The sequence below is a fragment of the Phytophthora sojae genome (assembly GCF_000149755.1).
Source record: "Phytophthora sojae unplaced genomic scaffold PHYSOscaffold_1, whole genome shotgun sequence".
Classification (NCBI taxonomy): domain Eukaryota; phylum Oomycota; class Peronosporomycetes; order Peronosporales; family Peronosporaceae; genus Phytophthora; species Phytophthora sojae.
This window is the reverse complement of record NW_009258115.1, coordinates 9,153,403-9,178,018: the sequence shown is the minus strand read 5'-3', so window position 1 is coordinate 9,178,018 and position 24,616 is coordinate 9,153,403. Positions and strand designations below refer to the sequence as shown.

Genomic DNA, 24,616 nt, shown 5'->3' with positions numbered 1-24,616 from the left:
TACTAACACGACTCCCCTCTTACGAGTTCGGGAACATAGACAGCGGTGGTCGAGTGTCTTTATCCCCAACTCGTAAAATACCAATTTGCTAACATCCTCTATTGGCTCCAAGACATCAAACAACAGGATATGGTAATCTGAAAAAGTACATTTATTCGTGTACAACGAAAAGGTGCAATGGACGGTTGACATCTATTTCATTGGCGAATATTATAGATACGTGATAAAAAGATGAGGAGGTCATATCTTCCAAAAGTGCATGTTTTGCACTCAACAAAAAGATTGGCCTGTCGACAGTGGGGAAAATTGTCAGCCAGCCACTTGACTGCACTCCCAATGGGAACATTAAAAAGAAACGCAAGTCGCACCATGCGTCTATTGAAGACAAGCTGATGGAGTTCGTGCATGCTCAAGAATCCAAGGGTCTCCTCTCGGACGAGGTGCTACGAACAAAGGCAAATGAACTCGTCGGAGAGGAGACAATTTCCTTGTCGTGGATTCAACGGTTCAAGTTTCGTCATCGTGTGACGCTACACAAGATGCATGGGGAGGCTGGATCGGTTGACATGGCGGACCTCGGCCAGCAACGCGCAGAGTTAATGGAGCTACTCGACAAATACAACCCCCACGATATTTTCAATATGGACGAGACAGCTCTGTTTTACCGTATGCTACCAAGTCACTCAAGTCCGTTGCAGGCAAAAAGAAGGACAAGACTCGAATTAGTATCGGACTGTGCTGCAACTTGGCAGGTACTGAAAAATTGGAGCCCATCGTGATCAATCGAGCTGCGAAACCGCGCTGCTTCAAAGGTGTCAACGTTGGTGCGATCCCTATGGACTATTTTTCGAACCAAAAAGCATGGATGGCATCTGAAGTGTTTTTGAAGTGGGTGCGGGCGCTAAATCTCAAGATGCATGGACGCAGAATACTTTTGCTGCTCGACAACGCTGCCGGTCATGTTGACATTGAACTGAACAATGTGTACATCCATTTCCACCCAATAAATACTACGTCGCACCTGCAACCAATGGACGCCGGCATTATTCGAAACTTCAAGCTGAAGTACAAGAAATTATTTGTGCAGTGGGTGATTGAGCAGACCGGTCCACAGAAGCGGTTAGATTTGTTGACGGCAATAAAATTTGTCGTGGACGCATGGAACGCGGTTTCGGATGCGACAATTCGACACTGCTGGCGGCATACTAGGATTGTGTCCGGAAGCATGAGCGCTAGGCTTGAGCGCGACAGTGAGCCGATGACAAGAGAAACGGAGCTGGAAGATCTAGAAGCGCTGATATCTAGATTAGATCTGTTGGATCCATTGAGTGCGGCACGCTACGTTGACGTTGAAGATGCTGTTGACGATAGCCCACACAGCGACGACGCAAGCGAGCAAGTTCCAAGTGACAGTGAGAGTGATTGTGGTGGTGAGGAGGAACGACCGTTTTCGCACAGCGAGGCACTAGAAGCAGCTCAAAAGCTTCAGGTCTACATGTTTGCTCACAGATTACAGGACACCAGTGTACAGAACGTTGTCAATGCTACGAGGAGAATGGCGATTATCTCTGAGCGCCAGACGTCGATCACCTCGTACATCCATGCTTTATAGTAGTTTGAATGTTCAATGATAGGTTCCCTCTTATAACAACAAAAATTTATGAGAGAGCTTGTGAAGTTGATGGCCAAACACCTTCACTATAACCGGAGTTCTCTGTACCCGTTCGGTATTGAGGCAGATTTCTGTAGCACAAGCATGACTGCAAGTACGGTAGCAATCTGTGGGTAATACATGTGGATCGAACACACCCGTGAAAGCGTGCGAGCTAACAATGCACATACAGTATTTTAGATCTCATACTACAGAGAGATCTCATAATTCAGAGCGGGGAGATAGTGCATTTGCTACAGAATATGGCCATTTTTGGCAAGAAAGATCCAAAAATATGCACAAAAGGGTGAAATGGTGCAAAGACAAAATACAACAACACAACTTCAAGAATATGGTGTATGAAGTATGAGATCTCAAATACGGTACACGTACCGTACTGTATTTTAAAAGCATTCGGCAAGTCTGTTGCCCCTTGTGTTGACGGTCAAAAGCTGAGGAATTAAACTGGCTAAGTAGGTTACCCCGATTTGCCAAAACGTAAGTAGGTTCTTGCTTCTATCCAAGTAGAAATAAAAGTAAAAAATAGAGTATCAGATTTAGAAACTGCGACTGTTCTATTTTCATAGAATTTTCTAATGACGATGAATCATGGGGATTGAAACTTCTTATCGCGCGGCACCAATTGCTTCTATCCAATAACCCAGCTCGTATTCCCTCTCGTACCTAGCTCCAAACCCTTATGTGCGGCCAGACCACCGCGAGGCTTGCCGACGCTCTTCGGCCACGTAAGCAAAGAAAGCTGTCGGTGACGGCTCGTACATTTATCCGCGCTGCGAGGAACTTAGTGCGAAGAAGCCGAACACCGAGTGACAACGGCTGGACACTGTAAATTTTATTAATGGCTCAACGATTCGCAGGCAGTGCTAGTAGTTTTTTGTTCTTCTCCTATTTTCTGCTTTGATATATGAAACAATTGGCAGGAACCCGGGTACCCATCGGGACCCCGGTTCCCCCAAAACTACCGGTACACATGTGCATTGAAGTGTTGGTCTATGACCTACATAGAACGTAGCTAAAGCTCAGTAGGGGAACGGAAGGTTAATTCACCTTCGCCCTCGTCCTGTGTCTCTCCACGAAAATCCAGACGCTTGCCTTGTGCAGCGGTACAGTGCTTCCCGGTCTCATCGCTATCCTCCTGCTCTTGAAAGATAAACTTGGACATGGTAAGGTATGTTATTTGGGTCTATTCAGTACCGGTGGCATATTTTGAGGGTAGTCCTTCATCGACAGCACTTAGGTATGAGGGTTTAACTTGCCCCGAGGGTACCAATATGGAGGCCAAAAATTAAATAGATAATTCGCGATTTGGTCGGTATCATTTGCGGGAACCCGGGTTCCCGCCAATTGTTTCATATGTAATTGAAGTAAATAGAGGACATCTTAACCCCCAAAAAAATCAAACACTATTTGATGGCTAGCACAAGTTAGTGTGTAGTGAATCTGGCTAACATGTTTGTGGAGTTAGACAGTTTTTTTTAACTATTCATGACTCCTCAAACTACGTAGCACTAGACTACTCTGGCTACGCCGTGGTGAATACATGAAATATGGAATCGACAACGGGTAACAGTGCTCTTGAGGAGCCATAATTGGATACAACCCGTTTGCAAACAGCACTTATAGTGACTTAGTGTGCTGAAAAAAACATACTAACATGTTTGCGGGGTACACGACGTACAGACCAACACGCACTTTTGTAACCATCAAATACAACATTGTTCCGCTGGAGTATGAGTCCCTTTTAATTAAAGTTAGAAAAGAGATAACTAAAGTGAATTAACTTTTCGTCCAATGCATAGTGCTCGACACTAAAATCGTTCGAATCTTTTTTTCACCTGCAAAAGTTCTTCTGAGTTACACTACAGTAGTTGGGACAGTCATTTCAGATGCATCCAACGTTGGACCGCATGGTTTGGTCCATGATCCAAAGGCCATAAGACTGCGCATGCCGTGAACGTCTATGTCACGAGCCGCGTGCTGATCACGGTGGCAATAGTGCTGCCAACAAAAGATTAAGGCGAAGAAGGGTTGCAGCAGCTCAACGCTGGACCCAGTGGTCGAGGAAACCCCACTTTCCTACGTAAATGTATGTGCTTAATGATTCCGAGTTTGTTCTGTAATCGCTTATATTCTTATTTTAGACCGTTCCAGATGCTTATTTTCACCTACTTACAAGTATTTTAATACTATTAAAATAGATTCTCTATCTACTTACGTTTTGACAAATCGGGGTAGTCTACTTAGCCAGTTTAATTCCTCGTCAAAAGCTTGAGCTCAACCTTTACTGTACCGGTACGGCATCGAGATGCCGGCTAAACAGATGAATCTCAAAAGGCACTTGCCCTTGATGCCGGGTCCATGAGAATGTCCCTTTTCTTCAAATAAAACGATACATGTACTCTTGAGTCGCACCATCAATGATGTCAAGTGGGTATCATACCATCGCGCTACAGCGTTTTCGGCACCGGTATAAATCAATACCCCAAGATAGTAGATTGAGATTTGTATACATTACAAAGTACCAGTAACCTATCATACATGATTTCCTGCTATAGCCGAATTATGTATCCATGCCGAATACGCGGTGCACCTCTGTATTCTAACGTATCCAGACCGCTTTGCAGCATAGGTCTCATGTTTGGGGCAGAGGATATTAGTACAGCACAGCTAAAACCGATATCTTGATTTTTGTATAGGATCATGGGCTTTGCTTCGCTGCGCTCCTGCGATAAGCTTAAAAAGATTCTCTCACCTGGCGAGTACAGTGCTCGGCTCGCTGGAATGCTCGGCGCTGGGCCCGCCTCCGCAGATACCGCGCGGCCCTGCTTCGCGGGCACCCCGCACGGGTCTGCTATGGCTACGCGACCTCGCAACCGCTCGCCTCCATTGGTTCTTTCTCTGGCCCATGTTGTACTAATAGACACTTTCCATGTTTGGGTCAATTTCATCGATGCGTTAACGCGGTACTGACTGTGAAACAATCGCCGTTTGTCGTTATACCCCCATGGCAGTCGCGTTTCCTACGCGTCTTCCACAAGCCAGGACCTTTATTGATTGTCCAAAATGCCCTCTTTAGCTTCATCAAGGGCGTTGGACTTGTCATGGTCTCGGGTTCATCCGGAGGAGGAGGGCATAGTGTAGACTAGAACACTCAATCAATAAGGTGCCCTAACAGGTTACAGTACACTATACCGAGGGAGAGTTGAAATGTTCAGCCAATCTACCGCTTGGTAAGAAAACACAATGCAGCGATATCAAATCCGAAGAAAACTTACATGAACATGAGCATGAACTGGCACTGCAGAAGCCAGATGCACGGACAGACGCTTTTTGAGCAATACCGAAAAAAGTCAGCAGGAATCGTAGCACAACGGATTGATATCAAGACGCAGTACAGACTAGAGCGTGAGAACGAGACGGGTAACAACTAATACCCATTTTTACCGATGAGATCAGGTATTAGAGTCAATGTAAAATACATAAAGTGGTGTCTGCCACATATGATTCCCTTTTAAATCCGGATATATCAGGCGTCTCGTTCTCACACTCTAGTCTGTACATTACCAAAGGTGCAGTCTGCGACGCCTTCACAACATGCGCAACATGCATGGAGTTTTGACCCGTGCGGCGCCACAACACTTTCTCGCCGTTCGAAACGACCACAACAGCCGCGTGGTATATGGATAAATATCGTGACGGTGCCGACACATATGATTTTATATTTAGCCACTGTATGGCTGTCATGATCCAATCAAATGTCGATGACTGATTATTATCGAATGAGAAGGGCGATAGATGGTATTTTATCCAATGATCAACGTTAGGGGTAGGTGTATGAGCTGCCGACACTCCTGCCGACGTATAATGTATGCAGGGCTGTCGAGATATGTAATCCACCTATAGTGAAGTTAAGTAATTAGGTGAATATACACATTTTGCACGGTGCCGACACTTTACTTAAAGTTTGTATAACATGAATTTGACTGCTTTACGCGTTTTGTAGTGGCGCTTCCGCTAGCTTCTCAAACTCAACCGAGTTTCCGTGGCGATGCACTTTCATGAACTTATCACTACTAAGTACTAGTACTACATGTTAGCAGAACGGCAAGGCATGCGATAAGTAGTATTTGCAAGTTTCTTATCGTGGAGATGTACATGTAGAAGGAGGTCACGCAATGAAACACTCGAATAAATAGATGCTTAATTAGTATTAACGGTTTAACTGCAGCTAGGAGGGCTTCGGGGCAGGTCCCAGCAACATCCCACCCAGCCAACCGTACACAACGCACCCGCACGCAGTGGTAGCTCTGCATGACCAGCTGCGCCGCCACGAGACGCACCAGCTCCTCGCACGCTTCCTTGTGTCCTCGCTGCAGGCCACCCGCTCTTCAACCCGCAAACTGCGCCTTCGTCCCCGCCGCACTCGCCCTCTACCGCAGTAACTCTCCCTTGTCCACGGACGCCAGCAGGCTCGACGACTCGAGTACGCCGCGCGCTCACCTCAACCGTGCCCTCTCGTTCCTTCAGCTCCGCCGCACCCTCCTTCTCCTTACCATACGCGGCAGCCACTCCGTCGTGCCCCCTCTCCTCCACGGCTGCCTCTGCGGTGACCGCCACGCTCCTTGACGCATTGCACGACCTCCTCCTCCACTGCCGCTCGCTCTGCCTCCACTCTTCGACTCCTGCTCGACCTCCCTCCTTTCTGCAGCGTCATCGCGGCCTGCCTCACTCTCTCCACCTCCTCCTCCTCCTCCTCCTCCCCCTCCTCGGCCACCACCACCACCACTGCCGCCGCCAACGACGACGCCCGTCCGTCCGTCGTGCCCTTGGAGCCTCTGCTGTCCTTCGTACTCTTGAGCTCCTCGCCTTCCCCCGCGCTCTTGGTGCCCCCCCCCGGTGCCTGCTGCCCCTCGCCCTTGTGTCGTGGGTGCCCTGGTCCTCCTCGCTCTCGACTGGCTCCGAGGGCACAGGCTGTGCACGCCGACGTGCCGGGCTTGCCACGAACCGTCTTGGGTGACCTGCTCACACCTGTGCACGCCCGCATGACACGCATGCGAAGCCTGGAGGGGAGGGCATTGCGCTCAGGAGCGCCGCCATTATGACCTCCACCACGAAATGAAAATGCGAGAAGGGTTCAAAATAGCCGTTTTAGACCAATCAAACAAATTTAGGCTTTTAACCAATGATAGATTGTGTCGGCAGGTGTCGGCCGCTGTCGGCACCGTCATGGTATGGTAGCATATCGCTGCGATTCTAACCCCTGAAAAATACCTTAAAGTTTGTATGGTGTTTCGGGCCAATAGGAGTGTGTCGTCTGCGATTCTTAGCATTTACAACCAATAGACACTACCGTTGCTTAAAATTTCGACCAATTAAATCGAGGGAATGACTGCCAACCGCTGATCTGAACATTCCAACGATATCTGGTTCGAAACGCGATTTAATATCGAGCACGCCATACAAATATCAAGTGAACTACAAATAGAATAAATATTCATAGGTTTCCAACTCCTGCCAGCTCATCTCCGACTCCATTCTGCGTTCCGACGCACACAGGCATGTCGGTGGCATCGCTAGTTCCTGCGAACAGCCAGAGAAGCAGAGCGACGGCTGTGAAGTCCTTCGAAGACTTCCTTGCGAAGAAGGAGGTGACGCTCACAGAAGTGCATGATCGTATTTCTAAGGACAGCACAGGTAAGAGTTTGTTTGTCATTCTGGATAAGTATGGGTGGTTCTTAGTGAAAAAGGTAGGAAGACAAGGAGTAGCTCTGTCCAAGAACACTGTGTTATCTTATTTTGGCAATGTTAAGAACTGGCTGGCGGATCTGTACCCGCAACAGAGCCAATTGTAGCTAAGAAGCTGCAAAAGATGCTATCAACTCTAGATCGGTACTGTGAAAAGAGGCCGGAGCAAGGTGTCACGAAACAAGCGCCACCATGTACTAAGAAAGATATAAAGACTATCATCTCGGTTCTCTACATGCACGCTTCCGCCAACTCCGACTACCTGGATGCGGCGCTAGTGGCGTTGATGTGGTACCTCTACGGTCGTGGTTCTGAGGCTGAGCAATTGGAGAAAGCCCAGCTGTGTGTATACCCCGGTACGAATCACGCAGGATTTTGAATTTTTGTATTAATTAATCCCACGAATTATGCTGACAATTCTGTGCGTATATGCTAGGCGGTATGATATTTCTCCGCTTTAAGCGTGTGAAGACTGCTTCGCAACAGGGAACCTCCCTGTTTAAGGATCCTAACGATCCCATCACGTGCCCGTTACACGTGCTAGCTGTCGCTCTCGCCCTTCAACCCGCTCCAGGAACTCGCATCTTCCCGCAATTTGCTGCCGTACCTGCACTGTCCGCGTCCGACGACCAAGACGACGATGGCGAGCTGAGGCTGATTGCGCGGCTAGACCGCGAGCTTGCGGAAGCACCTACATGCAAGACTCCACAGCCATGTCGAGCCAACTTGGCCCCTGGTGCCCAAGCTTATATCAATAGACTATTAGTCACGGTTAGTGGACTGCCAGCAGCAAAGGAGAGTGGACTCACGAAGGGACTTACCTCGCACTCCTTCAGAAGAGGTGGGGCCATGCACGCCAACGCCGACAGTCGCATTAGTCCGAACTGGGTTGTTGAACGCGGGGGCTGGAATATGTCGCGCGTGAGCAAGGCGTTTTCCTACATGCTGAACACAACACACGAAGATCAACAAGTTGCGCGCCAATTGAGCGGGTGGAACCCGCAAGCGGGCGCCCGACTTCCAGACCTTACCGCCCTGGACGGAGCCGCCCGAGCGCGCGTGGAGAAGCTGCAGGATCTCCTCTTCGCTGCTGTCACTGGTTTCCCGACAGTGTCTTGGAACTTGGATCCTCAGGTGCTCGAAGTGTTGATAGCGACCTTGATCCTTCACTTCCCCGAGATGGAACGCCATCGCTTGGATAACCCGTACGTCCGTCGCATTCATGAAGCCCTTGGTGTCCTCAACATACAGGCCTCCGAGCTGTTGGCATGGTCGATCACCCTCCGAGCTGCATTCAATCCACCTGCAGAAGAGAAACAAGAAACAGTGGCCGAGTCCTCTCAAAACATGATCCGTGTTCTCGAAAAGCTGTCGCAGCAGCTCGACGAGCTATTGCTCCGCCAAACACGCGTAGAGGAAAGGCTGGCTGTTTTGGGGGCGAACGCAGAATCTATTGACAAGAAAACAAACACTACCGAGCAGCAGCACGAAGACGTTGAGCAGTCGCAGCCAAAGCGCGCGCGCAAACGTGCCTCCAAAGCGCTATCGACAGTGTGGTTCGAGTGGTTCACTGCTGTACCACGCATGTACGAATCAACAACAGTTAGCAAAGCCATCCTTCACGAGTCACGACACGCAGTTGCATTCATGATGCTCTGCTTACCTTCTGGGTTCAAGCTGGACCCGGCCTCGCCAGCGTACAAGGCGGAGGTCCACACTGTTGGAGTCGAAGCCGAGATAAAGACGCTTGAATACTTGGCTGCACAAGGCTCACAGGCTGTAGCCGTTGGCTCGGTCGTCAAAGCCATGCGTGCGCTTCACAAAGCAGGCCACCTTTCCGTCCTCCTTGACGAGTTTCGCGAGCGCTACTACGAAGGCGAAGTCGTCGACCCGACACCCAATTCTGCCCTTCCGCCATTCCTGCGCTTCACCTAAATGCACACGCAGCACACTAAACAGTCAATAAGATACACAATACGTACAACAGGAGTAGCACGCACTCTCTTAGCCGACCTGTCCAAAAAGAAAGCAAAAACACATAATACTTGATGCCCATGTCGGGGTTTGAGCCCGATCCTCCAGGCCCGAAGGCCTGGCGCTCAACCTCACAAGCTCCATGGGCGCGGGTAAGTCGCATCCATCAACAGCACCATACTCGTCCAAACCCTCGGCCACTTGAGCCACACGCCACGAGAGCGCACAGGCGCAACCCAATACACGTCCCAGCAGCGCACATAGCCCAGCAGCAAGTGGCCCAGCGTCAGTAGCACACACGGCCCAGCAGCACACACGGCCCAGCAGCACACACGGCCCAGCAGCACACACGGCCCAGCGGCCAGCAGCGCCTATGTACACGCAGAGACAACAGCAGCACAGTCAGCACAGGTAGCACAAGCAGCGTTGCACGACTCGCTGCCTGCACTAACCTGGAAGCTTCTGGACTGTTGGCCGAAAATCCAATCGGCGGTCGTGAGGTTAAATATCAGCTGAACAAAAAACCTAATACCGTTGCTAGACCGGTTTTGGTTGGAAGCAGTCCAACCCCGTTGGAATTTTGACGGTATGGATGAATATAGTGGTCTTTCCGACTGATAAGCGAGCAGGATTGTTTCAGGCTTGTCTTCACCTGAATTACAGCCTATCATATCACCTGGTGTGGCTATTTTAGCCAATCGTCTGCTTTAGGTTTAGGTGAACGCGTTCCGACACTTTCCGACAAATATTTGTCGGAAGACTGGCCTAAATATGTATATGCATATACAAAAATCAAGTACAGAAAATACTTTTTAAATAGTTTTGCCGTTCTGACAACTAGGATTATGTCCTAGAATAGGACGGAGTGAAGTTTTGATTGGTGTTCATTTCAAGATGGCGATCAAGCCCGAGAGATGAAGCCCCCACATGCATCGGTGGCGACGCAGTCGCGGCGAAGGGCAAGGCAAGATGACCATGACGGCGAGCGCGTTGAGCGTTCCACCGCCACAACGCTAGCTCTACACGCATGAAGCATCCGTCGACGTGGCGTCACACGCAGCCGTCGGAGGACGGGTGAGCTTGCTGCAGTACGCCGAGGTTGGCTGAGGTGGTGCTGCGCGGGGGCAGCTACGCGAGTGCGGAGGAGACGGTGAGCGAGATGATCAAGCGCAGGAAGGAGCTGCAGAAGGCTTTCGCGGCTGGCGACGTGGCGAAGCTCATGGGCGCGCGCCGCCGCATGGAGGCTCACGAACGCGGTCACACCCGCGGAGGACCGCGAGGCTCCTTGCCAAGGGCACGCACGGAGCTACAGCGCATCGCCGCTGTCCGCCCATGATCTGTACCTTGGAGCTGGACACGCCGGCGCTGCAGCTGTCTGTGCTCGTTCGAGCAGGGGGATGTTGAGGGCATGCTCCGCGTCATGGACGACCTCCTCGTGACCACCCAGACGCTGGACCCGCTGTCGCACAAGTTCCTGCCGCACGAGGCTAACGATCTGGACGAGAAGCTGTCGAAGGAGGTGAAGGTGATGAAGGCGACGGTGACGTCGTGCCCGGCCGGCTAGGCTGCAGGAGGTGAACCCTATCTGCACGGCTGCCGTTTGGGCACTGTACATCACGGAGGTGGCCAAGGAGGACAGCTCGGTCACCTGTACATCATGACCCCGCTACTCGAATCGTTCAAGGTGCTGCACCAGTAGGTCAAGCTGGTGAAGTCTCTGCCGCGCAGGATCGGATTGCCAACAATGGCAGACTACAAGGCGGAAGTGGCGATCGCGGTGCTGCGTGCCTCAAAGCTGGCACAATAGCTGAGGAGGCGGTGATCGTAGATTGGTGATCAAGGTGATCAATAATATATGTAGCTACCCTTGCACTTTATCATCGCCTAACTTTTATTGCATGGTGATCAAGGTGATCAATAACATATGTAGCTACCCTTGCACTTTATCATCACCTAACTTTTATTGCGTGTAGCTGCAAGTACCCTGCCATTTTCTTCTTCAGTTACCTTTTTTTACTTACGGTAACTTTAGTTTGGTCAATAAATCCTAGATGTCGGAATATGTAGGGAAGTCGGAACCGTCGCGATATGGTAGCGCTCGAGAGTGCTGATGAGATTTGCGGCAGGTCGCTCTTCGGAAACTTACCGCAATTCGCATGTTGAGAGCTGCACCCGCTCATGAGATGCACCTACATCGACCAATCATATGAAGCGATCTACATATTTTTATCCAATCAGACCAATTATTATACCCGGCAAATAAGATATAACCACAATATTACAGTTGTGACTTATACAACATGTTGAATTTTGTATATGATACTTTTAAGTACGAATACAGATCAGCATTACCGGGGTGAACATAGGGTGCTGCTCTCTACATGCGTATTGCGGTACATGCACCTCACAACTTGTCGAAGGGAGCGGTCGTGAACATGTCATCATGGATGCGATCTTAGTGGGCAAAACACTGAGATTAAAAGTAATAAAGAAAAAATTAAAATAATTCCCATGCCTCTTCATGTACAAGGAACTGCATACCGGTATGAGTTTGAACAACAGGTTTGTAGTGAGCCTGGTGGGATGCTTCTTGTGAGAGGCTCCGGCTCAAGCGGATGTTCGTACCCTTGAATTGTACACCACCCGGTTAAGAACGCCCCTGAGGGGCGTTCTTAACCGGGGTTGTACGGGTGTACGTACAACCTGTGCAAGACATACCCGGTGTACGCTACACCCGTACTACTATTGAACGAGAAAGAAAGTGATCCGTTCACCTCACATTTCCTTATCATATTTTCTCATCTCCAAAGGGACTATTTGCATGCTTCAAGTGTATCATGATTGATAAATATCTGATGCTGAGTATGTAGAAAAAGAGGCAGAACTTGGCAAAGATACACGAAAAGGTCCTTGTTTTACATGAAAAGGTACATATATATACATAGAATCAACTCCTGAGATATGATTGGCTGGACTCTTCCTTTTTACTTAGGGCTCGTCTCTGGACGATGAAAGTTCTGCCAAGTCCCGCCAATTCCCACCAATCACCCGTTCACTTCGTTCACAGAGGTCTGGTGCACCGTACTACCGGTGCGCGTTTCTTTGTGGCTCATTATTACGCAATCGGTTGTACGGTGTACAACAATACATGTTAAGAACGCCCCTGATGGTCTCAGTTTGAGACCTTCAAGAATTTACGGTTCACGTTGCATGGCTCTGCGAACAGCAAGATAACCTGCTGCGATCGGTTGGCGCTGTCTCTAGTAATGGACGAAGGGAAGCTCAATTACTAATCGCCTCATTCCGCAACTTCCACCCCGACGTGAATCACCAACTGCATCGGAAGGATGAAGTTCTACCCCATCTTTTGCGTCGCCTTGGCCGCCGTGGCGGCGGTGCAGGCCCAAGAGGAGAAGGACTCGACCACCAAGTCCATCGACTTTTCGAGCTTGAAGAATGGATCGACGACCGTGCCCGGCACGGCCAAGGGCGCGGTGGAGGAGGCAGAGACCAAGGCCCCTGTTAAGTACCTCGACTACTCGAGTCTCAAGCAGTTCACGAGGGCCCCGACGGCGACTACGCCGGGCACGAAGAAGGGCCTTCCGCAGGAGGACGACCAGCAGCAGCAGCAGCAGCAGGAGTGGAGCTCGTCAGGCTCGCAGGAGGTGGAGGTGACCATCGGCGAGACGCCGGAGCCGACGAACCCGAAGGGAACGCCGCGTCCGGACCCTCGTCAGACCGAGCCAGCGACGCCTGAGTCCACGCCGGCACCCACGCCTGCGCCGACCCCCGCTACTACTCCCGCGCCAACCCCCGCCCCGACCCCGGATCCCGGTCCGTGGGAGGCCAAGTGGATCGACCACGACCAGGTCAAGCCGTTCGCGCAGCCTGAGCCCGTGACGATTTCCGAGAAGGCCGCAGTCAAGTTCAAACCTCAGATGCACATCACGAACGGATGCCACCCGTACCCTGCGGTGAACGAAGCCGGAGAGACGGGCGGCGGTCTCAAGACGAAGGGCGCCCCTAGCGCTGGCTGCAAGGGCTCTGGCTGGGGGTCGCAGGTCTACGGCCGCTCGACCTGGTACCGTGGCGTCTGGGCCATCATGTACTCGTGGTACTTCCCCAAGGACTCGCCGTCGTCGGGCCTGGGCCACCGTCACGACTGGGAGCACGTCATCGTGTGGATCGACAACCCGAACCTCGAGAACCCCAAGATCCTGGCCGTGTCACCGTCGGCGCACAGCGGCTACTCCAAGTACGCCCCCCCTAACGCCGACACGCTCGATGGTACGCACGTCAAGGTCAACTACGAGAGCCAGTGGCCCGTCAACCACGCCACCGATGTGACGACCAAGGGCGGCGACTTCCAAGACCTCATCATGTGGAGCCAGATGTCGGAGAACGCGCGCCGTGCCCTGAACTCGGTGGGCTGGGGCAAGGCCAACACGCCCTTCAACGACGGCAACTTCGAGCCCAAGCTGGGCAAGGCCTGGCCCTTTTAAGAATTAGGAATCCTATGTGTGCGGTTGCAGCACTCCAGTCTTTTGTCAGTGTCAATACCAATATCCCTTCGCCAACGTTGCATTCATCGGATGAATTCGTACGCTCAACGCGAAGCTGTATGCAAATACCCACCGAATTGCCTCTTGAATATCCGAGAAGGCGCATCAGTTTCGTTGCGTCCGGCATCGGATATCGCCGTTATCTGTCGGTAGTTTCAAGAAATGCAGCGTCCCGTGGCAGCGACCAAAGCTCGATCTGATCGCACGCGCGTGCATTGGACGATCGATAACAATGGGCTGCTGCTCCAACACGGAGCAGGTTGGTGTCAAGGACGGCGTTCCGTTGGAAGGGGTGGCACCCGCCAACTCGCGAAGATGTCGGGACGTGCTCTGCGTGTTGCTGTTCGCGGTCTTCTGGGTCGGCATGGTCGCCATCGCAATCGTCGGCTTCATGCACGGCGAGCCCAAGCGCCTTTTGTTCGGCTCGGACTACAACGGCACCACGTGCGGCACCGGCAAGCACGAAGACCAGCCTCTGACGTTCTACCCGCGCATCACGCAGGACTTGCTGGAGCAGGCGGCCAACCCGTCGCTAGCTCCCGAAGACTTTTCGTTCTACGGCGTCTGCGTGGCGAGCTGCCCGGACGCTGGCACGTACATCTGCAACTACGAAGCGGAGGCCGAAATCCAAGGCGATTCGTCGCTAACCACCGAGGAAGACCGAGAAAAGGAGCGCAAGGCCAGAGCTACGAGTCTCACGGTGCTCCCCAGCGACCGTGAATGCTGGTTGGTGGCTTTGCCGAGTGAACAAGTGTTCTACCGCTGTCTTCAGATCACGGAGACCAACTCTACATCAGTGGAGAAGTGCATCGTCCCTGGGGACGAGCCCGAATACTACGACGAAGTGAACGGCGTGAAGACGCCCAACGACCAGTGCGAGATCAAGCGAGTCGTGACCACGTCAGAAGCTGTAGGGCCCGCGCAGGACAACCCGCTCTACTCCAGTCTGCAGACGGCAGGAGCGACGATCGGACGCGTTATCGGCGACTTGCAGGAGACGTGGCCCGTGTTCCTCCTCTGTGGAGGAGTTCTGGCGCTAGTGTTGGGCTTCGCTTTCGTGGTCTTGCTGCGGTTTTGCGCTGGCTGCATCGTGTGGATCACGTTGTGGAGCTTCGTGCTGCTGCTGCTACTGTTCGCGTTGATGCTGAGCACCAAGGGAGGCATCATCGGCAGCTCGGAGCTTAGTGCGCTCACGTCAGAGATCGCGTCCGCTGCAGCTGCGGCTAGCGTGGACACGTCTTCAGTGAGCGCCAGTACGATCGTCTTACCCCAGACGCTGCAAGCCAGCCAGGACAAGCAGAAGGCGTACGCGGTGGCTGCCTATGTGTCGTACGCCTTGGCGGGCGTTGCGCTCCTGCTCGTGTGTTTCTTCCAGAAGAAGATCCGCATCGCAGTCGGCATCGTGAAGGAGGCATCGCGCGCGCTACAGAGTCTGCCGATGCTGGTGCTGTTCCCCATTATTCCGTTCGTTATGCTGCTGCTTCTCTTCGCGTACGCCGCCATTGTGGGCGCGTACATCTACAGCTCGGGCGAGATGCAGCTGTCTTCTCTGGCGGGTGAGCTCGCGGAACAAGCGGGGCAAAGTGTGAGCAGCAATGCCACCATGACTTTGAACACGGTGAGCCCCGACCAGACCATGAAGATCCTGGTGGCGTATCACTTCTTCGGGTTCCTGTGGACGGCACAGCTCATAAACGCCATCAGCATGTGCACGATCGCTGGCGCCGTGAGTCGCTACTACTGGAGCCGCAACAAGACGAGCGACGAGATGGGGCGCTTCCCCGTGCTCGCGTCGTTCAAGAACTGCTTCCGCTACCACTTCGGGTCGCTGGCCTTCGGCGCGTTCATCATCGCCGTGGTGCAGTTCGTCCGCGCCGCGCTCATGTACTTGGACCACCAGACGCAGGATCTGCAGAAGTCGAACGCCATGCTCAAGGTCGTGATGAAGGTGGTGCAGTGCTGCTTGTGGTGTCTGGAGAAGTGCCTGCGCTTCCTGTCCAAGAACGCGTACATCCTCATCGCCATGAAGGGCCACAGCTTCTGCGCGTCGGCCAAGGACGCGTTCAAGATCCTGCTGAGCAACATCGCGCAGGTGGGCGCGGTCTCCACCGTCACCTTCCTGCTCCTGGGCGCGGGCAAAGTGGCCGTTGCGCTGAGCTGCGCCATCGCCACGTTCGCCTACCTGGAGAAGAACAGCGACGACTACGGCGTGGGGGGCGCCCACGAGCTGTCGTCCCCGCTGGCGCCCATCCTGCTGGCGCTGCTGCTGGGCTGGTTCGTGGCCTCCACGCTGCTCGGCGTGTACGAGATGGCCATCGACACGATCCTGCTCTGCTTCTGCGAGGACAAGGAGCTCAACAAGGCGTCGGGCCAGTTCTTCATGAGCGACTCGCTCAAGAAGTTCGTTGCCAGCGTCCCCACCAGCCACAAGCCGGGTCAAGCCGAGTCCCCGTCCTCCGCCGACGTCCAGATCTAACGCGTAGCTAGCTATTACCCACCCACGTACATAACCAACCTGTCTGCATCAAGTTGAAGTTAGTCCTCTATTCATCTGTGATTCGCTAGCATATCAGCCAATCTACATGCAGTCCGCTACTGACTACCAGGTAGCGCGGACGTGGCAGCTGCTCCCAAGGAAATCACTAGTGTATCATAAGTGCTACCATGGTGTTCCTGATGCGCGGACGCCGCGCGGAGCTGCTGGTGGCGTCGGCCATGACTGCGTACCTGCTGCTGTGCCCCTTCGCCAAGGTGGAGGAGAGCTTCAACCTGCAGGCGACCCACGACCTGCTGCTCTTGGGCGTGCGCGGCGTGGACCAGTTCGACCACCTCGAGTTCCCGGGCGTCGTGCCGCGCACGTTCATCGGCTCCTTGGCGGTGGCGGGCGCCAGTCGCCCCCTCGTGTGGCTGCTGCAGCTGCTGGGCGTGCACAAGTTGTGGCTGCAGGTGGCCACCCGCTGGGTGCTGGGGATGCTGACAATGGGGGGCCTCGTCTTCTTCAGCGACGGCGTGGGGATGCGCTTCGGTCGGGACGCGAGTCGCTTCCTGCTGCTGCTTTGCGCGTGTCAGTTCCACCTGCTGTTCTACATGAGTAGAACTCTACCCAATGTGTACGCGCTGGCGTTGGTGCTGTACGCACTGGGGTTCTACCTCCGGGTAAATGGTTTGAGTTGAGGAGTTATTATTATTTATTTGGGGTATCTAATTTTTTAGTTTTTTCTACTGAAATTGTTCAGGACAAGTGGCAGCGCTGCGTGTTCCTGTTCACGTTCGCGACTGTGGTGTTCCGAGGTGACACGGTGGTGCTGTTTGCGCCCTTGGTGCTGAACATGCTGCTGTCTCGTCGGGTGTCGTTCTTCACGATGGTGTGGTGGGGACTGTCTTCGGGAGTGCTGTCGTTGACGCTGACAGTGCTCGTGGACTCGTACTTCTGGCAACGCTGGCTCTGGCCGGAGGGCGAGGTGCTGTGGTTCAACACCGTGGAGAACAAGAGCAGCGAGTGGGGGGTCAGTCCCCCGCTGTGGTACTTCACGTCGGCTCTGCCCCGTGCACTGCAGGCCACGGCTCTGCTGATCCCGCTCGGACTCAGGTTGGTGTCTGTTTATCCATGTAGTTGAAGGCTGAATTGCAAGAGGTGAGACTTACCGGTTGGATGTTTGCTGTTTCTATGGCAGTACGCTCCTCCCGACGCTGCTGAAGAGCCGATCGTTGCATGACGTTTTGTGGTCGTTCAAGACGGCGCCAGTTCTGGACTGGAGTGTGTTTTCGCTCGTTTGGCCCGTGTTTGTATACCTGGGGCTCTACTCGTTCCTCCCACACAAGGAGCTGCGGTTTATCTTCAACGCTATTCCGATCCTCAACATGGTCTCGGCCGTGGTAGGTTGTGCAACGATTCGCGGGAGTTATATTCATTGGACTGACTGGTTTACAATGTGATGTCAATTCCACACTAGGGTCTAGCCAAGCTCTACCGCAACAGCAAGGTCAGTTTTTCCTATTTTTTTCACCGTGGCGTTATCTGTATCCCGACTGACGTTTTGGCTAACATATACTCGTGTGGTATTCAGGCGCTTTTCCCACTTGTTGGCGCCATTGGATGCATGCTGGTCACAGTAATTGGCACGCTGTTCTTGCTTACAGCCGCCCAAAACAACTACCCTGGTACGCTCAAACTATTCTTAAAACTGTTTATTTTACGAGTCAGTCTCTTACCTGGCCTTTCATTTTCAAGGTGGCGAGGCCTTCGTTCGTTTGCATCAAATTGGGCTGAATGAGCGCGATCTACCTCGTACTGTGCACATCGACGTCCCCGCTGCCATGACTGGTGTGTCTCGATTCGGCGAGGAGTTCCCGGCATGGAGGTGCGTGCTCTAACCTTAGTGCAAAGTGTGTGTTTGCAGTATACTAACCAGTCTCGTTTTCACTAACCAGGTATTCGAAGGACGAGTCGGTGACGACCGTGGAACAGTTGACGCAGTTCGACTATCTGTTAACAGCCAAGGATCCAACATCGCTGGAAGACGATTTCCAGTACATCGCCGGGTTCAAAGCCTTCGCAGGAGTCGGGCTGGTCGACCACCGCATCACTCTGAAGACCAAGAAGCTGGTGTTTCTGATGCGAAACCAAGGCATCACTCCTGCTCAAGTGTAGAGAGTGGATGGACGTTAGAAATGCAGGAGCTAGTGGCTCGCTTATAATTCCAGTTCTGTAGCGGCGTTGAGTTTCTTGATGATCGCAATACTCTGAAAATATTGGTCGTGATGTTTCTGATGAACAAGCTTACGCTTAGCATCATCCTTGGATGTTTCGATTTTACTTATTTCGTTTCAGTAATTTATTACCATAAGAACAGCTCTCTCAATGAAGTTTCAGTCAGACACACATGATACTAGGGCTCCGCGAAGGCTGGGATAGGAGAATTTTGGTATAAACCCCTTCTTTTTATTTTTCACTATTTTTTATTAGCTACGGTCATCTCCTGCGCCTGCTTCGCAGCCCGGATATTTGCCAGTTCAAACTGTCTACCGGCAATGCTTTACAAAATTAAAAATGCGAACCTTGGTTGAGATCTGTTTTGCAGCTTGTAGAAAATGCAAATGCTTACTGAGTACCTCTAGTGCTATTGTACAGTCCAAGCGTTCTCTTCGTCCATCCGTACCCTGCTCAATATATGCACTGATTCATACCAGTGTCGTCGGTAGCACACCGGTTCAATCTGCCCACGCATATAAACCTTTTGGAACGTTGCTTCCTATCCCAGTACTAGGGCTTCGCGAAGGCTGGGATAGGATTGGTTAACTCACCTTTGATCGCCATTGATAAACTCAATCCGCACGCTCCACGGGCATCTCCTGCGCCTGCTTCGCAGCCGCAGAATCTGCCCGACAATGTCGCCACTATGGTCACGACGTACAACCGATTTCAGAGCAAAATCAATGACGAATCTAACTCGACGAATTTGCAAATGAACTGGACCAGCCTCCATCATTCTTGAGAAGTCTAAAACACTCGGTCAATAGACATCACTTACTGTAAATTGACCTAAAGACGTTACCGGTTCATCACCGGTGTCGATTGGAAGGGGGGACATCGCCCGAATTAATCCTGTTTGGGCTGGTCTATCAGCACTTCGTCGCTTCCTATCCCAGTATAACAACTTCATAGTATAATACTTCATGCGGATCCAACGCAATGATTACTGTAGCGACTGCTGATGATATCGATGCCGTATCGTAGTACTTAAGTATGGCCGTTTTGTTAGTCGGACTTTTCATCGCGAACTGTGCAACACCGAAACTCATGAACGTCCCCCCAACGGCTCAGTAAGAACATGGCGAATGTGCCAAGTTGTGCTTCTAGCCATTGCAACTCCATCGCCACGACGTTTTTCCAGTGGTGTACGACTCATTTCATGAGTTTTTTCAGCTTTCATCAACTGCAGGCAAAGTTGCGGATGAAGAAAATGCTTGATCTCTTTTTGGCAACTTCGTGGTGCTCTGGGTGATTTGCTCTGCTAAACCCGTTACGCAAGTGGTCATGTCCTGGCAAGCCAGAGTACCTCGGCGTGCTGGTCTCTGGTTCAGCCGATAGCGCATATCAAACATTATCGCATTGGTCGTCTTCCACCGATAGAGCCCGTCAACGTCGTCATCCCAAACTCAGTGGGAAACTGCCCAGGGCAAAAGCAGAAGTAGCTGATATGGATTGCAGTTTGCCGCGGTTTCTAAGAGCTTTAAGAGCGCTATCGACTCCAACGTGTCAAGCCCGCTTCGAAGACCAACGCTGTTTCTGCCCTGTGTCGCCCTGCTCGTCGATACCGTCACCAGCGCGCCGTCCAATCTCAATTTCTCTTCGGATGCTTTTTTTCATATTCGAAGAGAAAGAGTTGTGAAGCCCTTTCGACCTCTGCGGGATCTTTTCATGTTGTGATCACTCAACGAGCTCGATACGGTACAATAATACGTACGTGTAGTCCACCTTCGTAAGAACAATAAAATAAACCACAGGGTAATTCTCGGGCACACCGGTGAGTACGGTGCTCTACTTCACAACATGTGTGTGTTTACGCCACCAACCCTCTATTGTGCTACATGTATTAAATAGTATGGGACTCACAGGCAATGTACAGTACATGTACTAGTTGAGGTGGTCCCATCCTGAACTTTAATCAAAATGCCCGGCTGTGAATACTGTTGCTCAGCAGTTGCTGAGAATCATCGGCCATCCAAGACCGCACAGGAACCGGAACTCAGTTTACAGTTCGGCAAGCTACGCCAAAAGAGTGGAAATGCACCCGGTCCGTCGCGCACTTTGTTGCGCTGTTGCGATCGTTCTTTTCTCGAAAGAAGCTTGCTCCGCGGACAAGACGGAGCCATTTCACTCCATTTTCCGTTCGAACTAGTCGCTGACCCTGCCAGTCAAGGCCACCGCGATAGCACTAAAGACGCCGCTGGTGACGAAAGAATATTTAGGTTTCCGTGTTGCTCGACTAGTGCTGGCACTTTGGATCTCGAGACCGCTTCGAAAGCGAAATTGAAACAAATTCTGGCCGACGAGACCAAGAAACTGCAAGTATCTCGACGACAACGACATCAACCCTCAGAAGGCGTACATTCGCTTGGGGGGTCCTTCGATGATTGATCATACAGTTAAAGAGCGCTTCTGGGAGGCGTATATGAAATGGCACAGAGCCTACTACTACTACTACATGTAGAAGAGATGTTAAGACTTAATAAGTGTCGTCAACTTCAAGCAGCCCCTCTTCAGGCCGCTGGCTTCTTCACCTGGGTGACGTACCCCACGAAGCACAGGAACCGCAGCAGCTGCCTCGCGTTCTCCTCGCATCGCGCAGGACTCTTGGTCTGGAGAATGGACAAGTCGCAGCGAACAAACTCCTCCAGCTCGAACGGCTCCGAGTCGCGGTTGCGGAGCCACTCCACCATTTTCCACTGGTCCGCCGAGCACTGGAACTTGACGTGCAGCCGCGACTTGAGCGCGTCATTCCCGAACACTTCCTCCAGCACGTACGTGTGTTTGCCACCGTGTGTCATCACTCGCAGAGCCTGCTTGCGTTTAGGCTTTGGCTTGGGCGTCTTCTTCAGGGCATGGTGCGCCGCTCGGCCGTCTTCAGCAGGTTGTTGATCTATGGCCTCCTCTTCATCATTAGGCTGCAGGTGGGGGATTTCATCCGCGCTCATCAACACTGCAACTGGGTTCACGCGGTACTCGACCCCTTTAAACACCTTCTCGTGCTTCAGTTTGAGTCTGGGGTTCGTCAGATCCACCTCGAAACTCGTTGACGACGCGGTTCTGCTCACGTTCTGGAGGAGCCCTTGCGCCACAAGGTCCTGCATGTCCTCCGTGCACAGATACTCCGGCAACAGGTCGCTCTCCTCCAGCTCTGCCATCACGTTGTACAGCGACCGCATGCAGGCCATCACGTGGTGCCGCATCGACTTGGTTTGGGCGCGATCCCCAGGGTACAGCTGCAGCCCCATCCGCCACTGCTTGTCGCCCCATGCGAGCTGCTTCAAGGCCGAGAACACCAAGTCTTGCGCCGTCATGGACACCAGCTGCACCTCGAGCCACATCGAGTTCGGCCCCTGACTCTCCCTTTCAAACCACGCGCCAGCAGGGAGATACGCGACCGAGCCAGGCTTCAGGAGATATTCTTCTTCTTCTTGACCAACACTTCCAGTCTCGTCCTCATCGAAGACGCGGACGTCTTCTCCTGGCGGCGACAAAAAGCCCAAAACGCTCTTGTCCATCGAAGCCACGCGGTGAGCCTTGGCGACGTGAGTTGTGGCGTCCAGTTGCCACGAATCGGGGTGGAAGCAGTGCAGCGGGTGCTCCACGTGACCTATTTTCACCTTCCAGAGCGACTTGCCACCCAGCTGGAAGACCACAGTCTCCGTGCGATGGAACCGCCAGTCGAGCAGCGTTCCTGCTTGCGGACAGCTCACCAAATGGGCCGTGTGTTCGTCCATTGCGTACATGAGGCCCATTTCCTTCGCCAGCGGCGCAATAAAGTATTCGGCGACGCTGCGAGGAGCTGGGAAGCGCAGTGGGAGCTTCTCCAAGTTACGCGCCTTCGCTTTAGACACTGGTTCCAAAAGGTCCTGCCCCGTGCTGCGCTGAGCCCCACGCTGCTTGACTCGAAGCTGCACTATAGGTCCGTTCGTATCGTCCAGCAAGTCCTGTACGCGCAGGTGGCGCAACCCGGTGAGATCGTCTCGAATCAACGGCTGGAACCGGGAAATGGGTCCGTGTCCGACACGTGGCGAGCGCTGAAAGGCACTTTTCAGCTTGTTAACAAGTGTCTGGGACCCCATCAACGGCACGAGCGGCTCCACTAGGCAAGTGGCTGCTGCGTTGGGGCTCGAAGCGGCTTCGGACTTGACGTTTGGAGCCTGTGCAGCCGCTGGGGACAACGGAGCTGCTGGTTTTTCTTCGCTGTTGTCCCCTTCGGCGAGGTTCGAGACCACTTGTTCCTGACGTTCGAAGGCTGCGCAGCTATTCAGGTGTCTCGCTGTCATACCACGCGAAGTGGTCACCGTCTTGCCGCAATACTTGCACGTCATAGTCTCAGTGGCAGGAGACGCCGCTCCACTCGCACTCACGCGGTCAAAGTGGTTCATGACGGCTTCATCGGCGAGAAGCTTCACCGGGTACGTGAACTTCGGGGTCTCCGTCTTGATCCGTGGGGACCGACGCAGAGGCGGCAAGTGCGACTTCTGCTCATTCCCGGAAGCACCGGCTTCACTAGCAGCGGACGTCGAGGACTTCCTCGCCTTCTTGGCGCTTGCACGCTTCGGGCTCTTTGGCGTGTGAGTCGGAGCTTTAGCAGCGGCACGTGTTGTTGTGGGGGATTCATGTCCAGCATCACTGCCCTTGTCCTCACTTCGAGGCTCAGTAGTGGGAGCTGCACGCTGCTTCCTCTTCGTCGACTTGGTCGGTCTCTTCGCCTTCTTCTTCGTCTTTGGCGACGGAGTTGACGGCTGCTTTGACTTGACGCTGGGGTCTGGCAGAGGTCCGCGATCTTTCAGCGATGTACTTGTAGTGGCTGCATTGGTTGCAGGTGGCTGTGATTGTTGCGAATCGGGGGCATCGCTCCTCTCATCGTCCGCCTCACGCGCCATGTCGCCGCTTTGTGGCGTCTCACTCACCACTTCGTCCTCTGGATCCACCTCCATCGCCTCTGCAGGTTCTTCAGTCTCGGGATTAGGTGGAATCTGCACGACGGCACTGGGCTTCTCCTCCTCCTCGTCGACGTCCATCTTCTCGTCACTTGCGTTGAGTAAACTCGCCACCTTCGCCTCCTCCGCGGTGTCGGCCACGACATTTTCCAAGTCGTTGGCGTGGGGAGTAGACTCGTCTTCTCCACTGTCAGTCGTTATAAAGCTGCTGCTGCTGCTGCTGTCTCCCAGGTCCTTAGCTGCTGCAGCTTCGAGCGTTGACGACGTCACGCGGTCAATCACGGCAGAGGACGAGGTCGCAACCGAGTGCAAGTACTTCTTGACGACGGTTGTGTCCTTAAGGACAGCGTGGCGCTCTACATCCACCTCCACAATATCAGCAGCTTCGTCCTGGATAGGCGACGAGGGGTTCTCCTCGACTTCATCCCCCAGTGGGGACTCGGCCTCGTGCGTTGCCTCCTGCTGCTGCACTGCAGTCTCTTCATTCTCCTCTTCATCGCCCTCGAAGTCCTCGCTGGACTCGGAATAATTCACAGCAGGGACGTAGTCGAAGCTGTTGTCGACCTCGTCGTCGTACTCGTCCTCGTCGTCCGCGCGGTAGTCGTGCATGTCTTCACCTTCTCCTCCTTGATTGTTGTTGCGGGTGTCAAATTGCGTGGGAGGTGGCGAGTCCACCCCCAATCCAGCCGCACTCATGCTGCCCATGTACTGCGTCAACGTCGCCGCCAATCGCTGGGCCGCCGCACGACCGCTCTGGATTGATAAGCCCAGCTTGTCTTGGTCTGGAATCGCTGCTGCTTGCCAACTGGAAGATGCACAACTGGGAACAGACAGAAAGAAGAAAAATCGCGTCTGGGACGAGACGAGAAAAGTGAAGGGAGATGACCGACCGAGAAAGCAACCAACCGAGCCAAGTCAAACCACTTCAATAGCACCACTCGCGTTTTTAAATATTGCACTTCAACAC

The 24,616-nt window shown here is 52.9% G+C and overlaps 9 protein-coding genes across 9 annotated transcripts; 7 read left to right on the top strand and 2 right to left on the bottom strand.

The window, feature by feature from the left end:
- Positions 1-973: 973 nt before the first annotated feature.
- On the top strand, positions 974-1,231 carry PHYSODRAFT_376146 (hypothetical protein; the record flags this gene model as incomplete). The annotated part of the gene is made up of 1 exon (XM_009518345.1): positions 974-1,231. A coding segment is annotated over one exon (258 nt), but the record flags the coding sequence as incomplete, so codon positions are not given.
- A 4,669-nt stretch (positions 1,232-5,900) lies between these two features.
- PHYSODRAFT_263482 (hypothetical protein) lies at positions 5,901-6,769 on the bottom strand (the record flags this gene model as incomplete). Its single annotated transcript, XM_009518344.1, has 4 exons — positions 5,901-5,909; positions 5,962-6,056; positions 6,284-6,624; positions 6,699-6,769. 4 exons carry the CDS (start codon positions 6,767-6,769, stop codon positions 5,901-5,903), a joined length of 516 nt encoding a protein of 171 aa, XP_009516639.1.
- Positions 6,770-7,858: 1,089 nt separating this feature from the next.
- Positions 7,859-9,352, top strand: PHYSODRAFT_473810 (hypothetical protein; the record flags this gene model as incomplete). The annotated part of the gene is made up of 1 exon (XM_009518343.1): positions 7,859-9,352. The coding sequence occupies one exon, from the start codon at positions 7,859-7,861 to the stop codon at positions 9,350-9,352; it is 1,494 nt and encodes a 497-aa protein (XP_009516638.1).
- A 1,066-nt stretch (positions 9,353-10,418) lies between these two features.
- Positions 10,419-10,955, top strand: PHYSODRAFT_322888 (hypothetical protein; the record flags this gene model as incomplete). Its single annotated transcript, XM_009518342.1, has 3 exons — positions 10,419-10,465; positions 10,520-10,715; positions 10,785-10,955. The coding sequence occupies 3 exons, from the start codon at positions 10,419-10,421 to the stop codon at positions 10,953-10,955; spliced, it is 414 nt and encodes a 137-aa protein (XP_009516637.1).
- A 1,783-nt stretch (positions 10,956-12,738) lies between these two features.
- Positions 12,739-13,225, top strand: PHYSODRAFT_263493 (hypothetical protein; the record flags this gene model as incomplete). The annotated part of the gene is made up of 1 exon (XM_009518341.1): positions 12,739-13,225. A coding segment is annotated over one exon (487 nt), but the record flags the coding sequence as incomplete, so codon positions are not given.
- Positions 13,226-13,494: 269 nt separating this feature from the next.
- On the top strand, positions 13,495-13,893 carry PHYSODRAFT_477165 (hypothetical protein; the record flags this gene model as incomplete). Its single annotated transcript, XM_009518340.1, has 1 exon — positions 13,495-13,893. One exon carries the CDS (start codon positions 13,495-13,497, stop codon positions 13,891-13,893), a length of 399 nt encoding a protein of 132 aa, XP_009516635.1.
- A 292-nt stretch (positions 13,894-14,185) lies between these two features.
- Positions 14,186-16,429, top strand: PHYSODRAFT_309744 (hypothetical protein; the record flags this gene model as incomplete). Its single annotated transcript, XM_009518339.1, has 1 exon — positions 14,186-16,429. The coding sequence occupies one exon, from the start codon at positions 14,186-14,188 to the stop codon at positions 16,427-16,429; it is 2,244 nt and encodes a 747-aa protein (XP_009516634.1).
- Positions 16,430-16,617: 188 nt separating this feature from the next.
- On the top strand, positions 16,618-18,604 carry PHYSODRAFT_469873 (hypothetical protein; the record flags this gene model as incomplete). Its single annotated transcript, XM_009518338.1, has 7 exons — positions 16,618-17,109; positions 17,196-17,548; positions 17,628-17,829; positions 17,907-17,936; positions 18,021-18,114; positions 18,185-18,314; positions 18,385-18,604. The coding sequence occupies 7 exons, from the start codon at positions 16,618-16,620 to the stop codon at positions 18,602-18,604; spliced, it is 1,521 nt and encodes a 506-aa protein (XP_009516633.1).
- A 2,612-nt stretch (positions 18,605-21,216) lies between these two features.
- On the bottom strand, positions 21,217-24,354 carry PHYSODRAFT_477850 (hypothetical protein; the record flags this gene model as incomplete). Its single annotated transcript, XM_009518337.1, has 2 exons — positions 21,217-22,916; positions 22,950-24,354. 2 exons carry the CDS (start codon positions 24,352-24,354, stop codon positions 21,217-21,219), a joined length of 3,105 nt encoding a protein of 1,034 aa, XP_009516632.1.
- Positions 24,355-24,616: the final 262 nt, after the last annotated feature.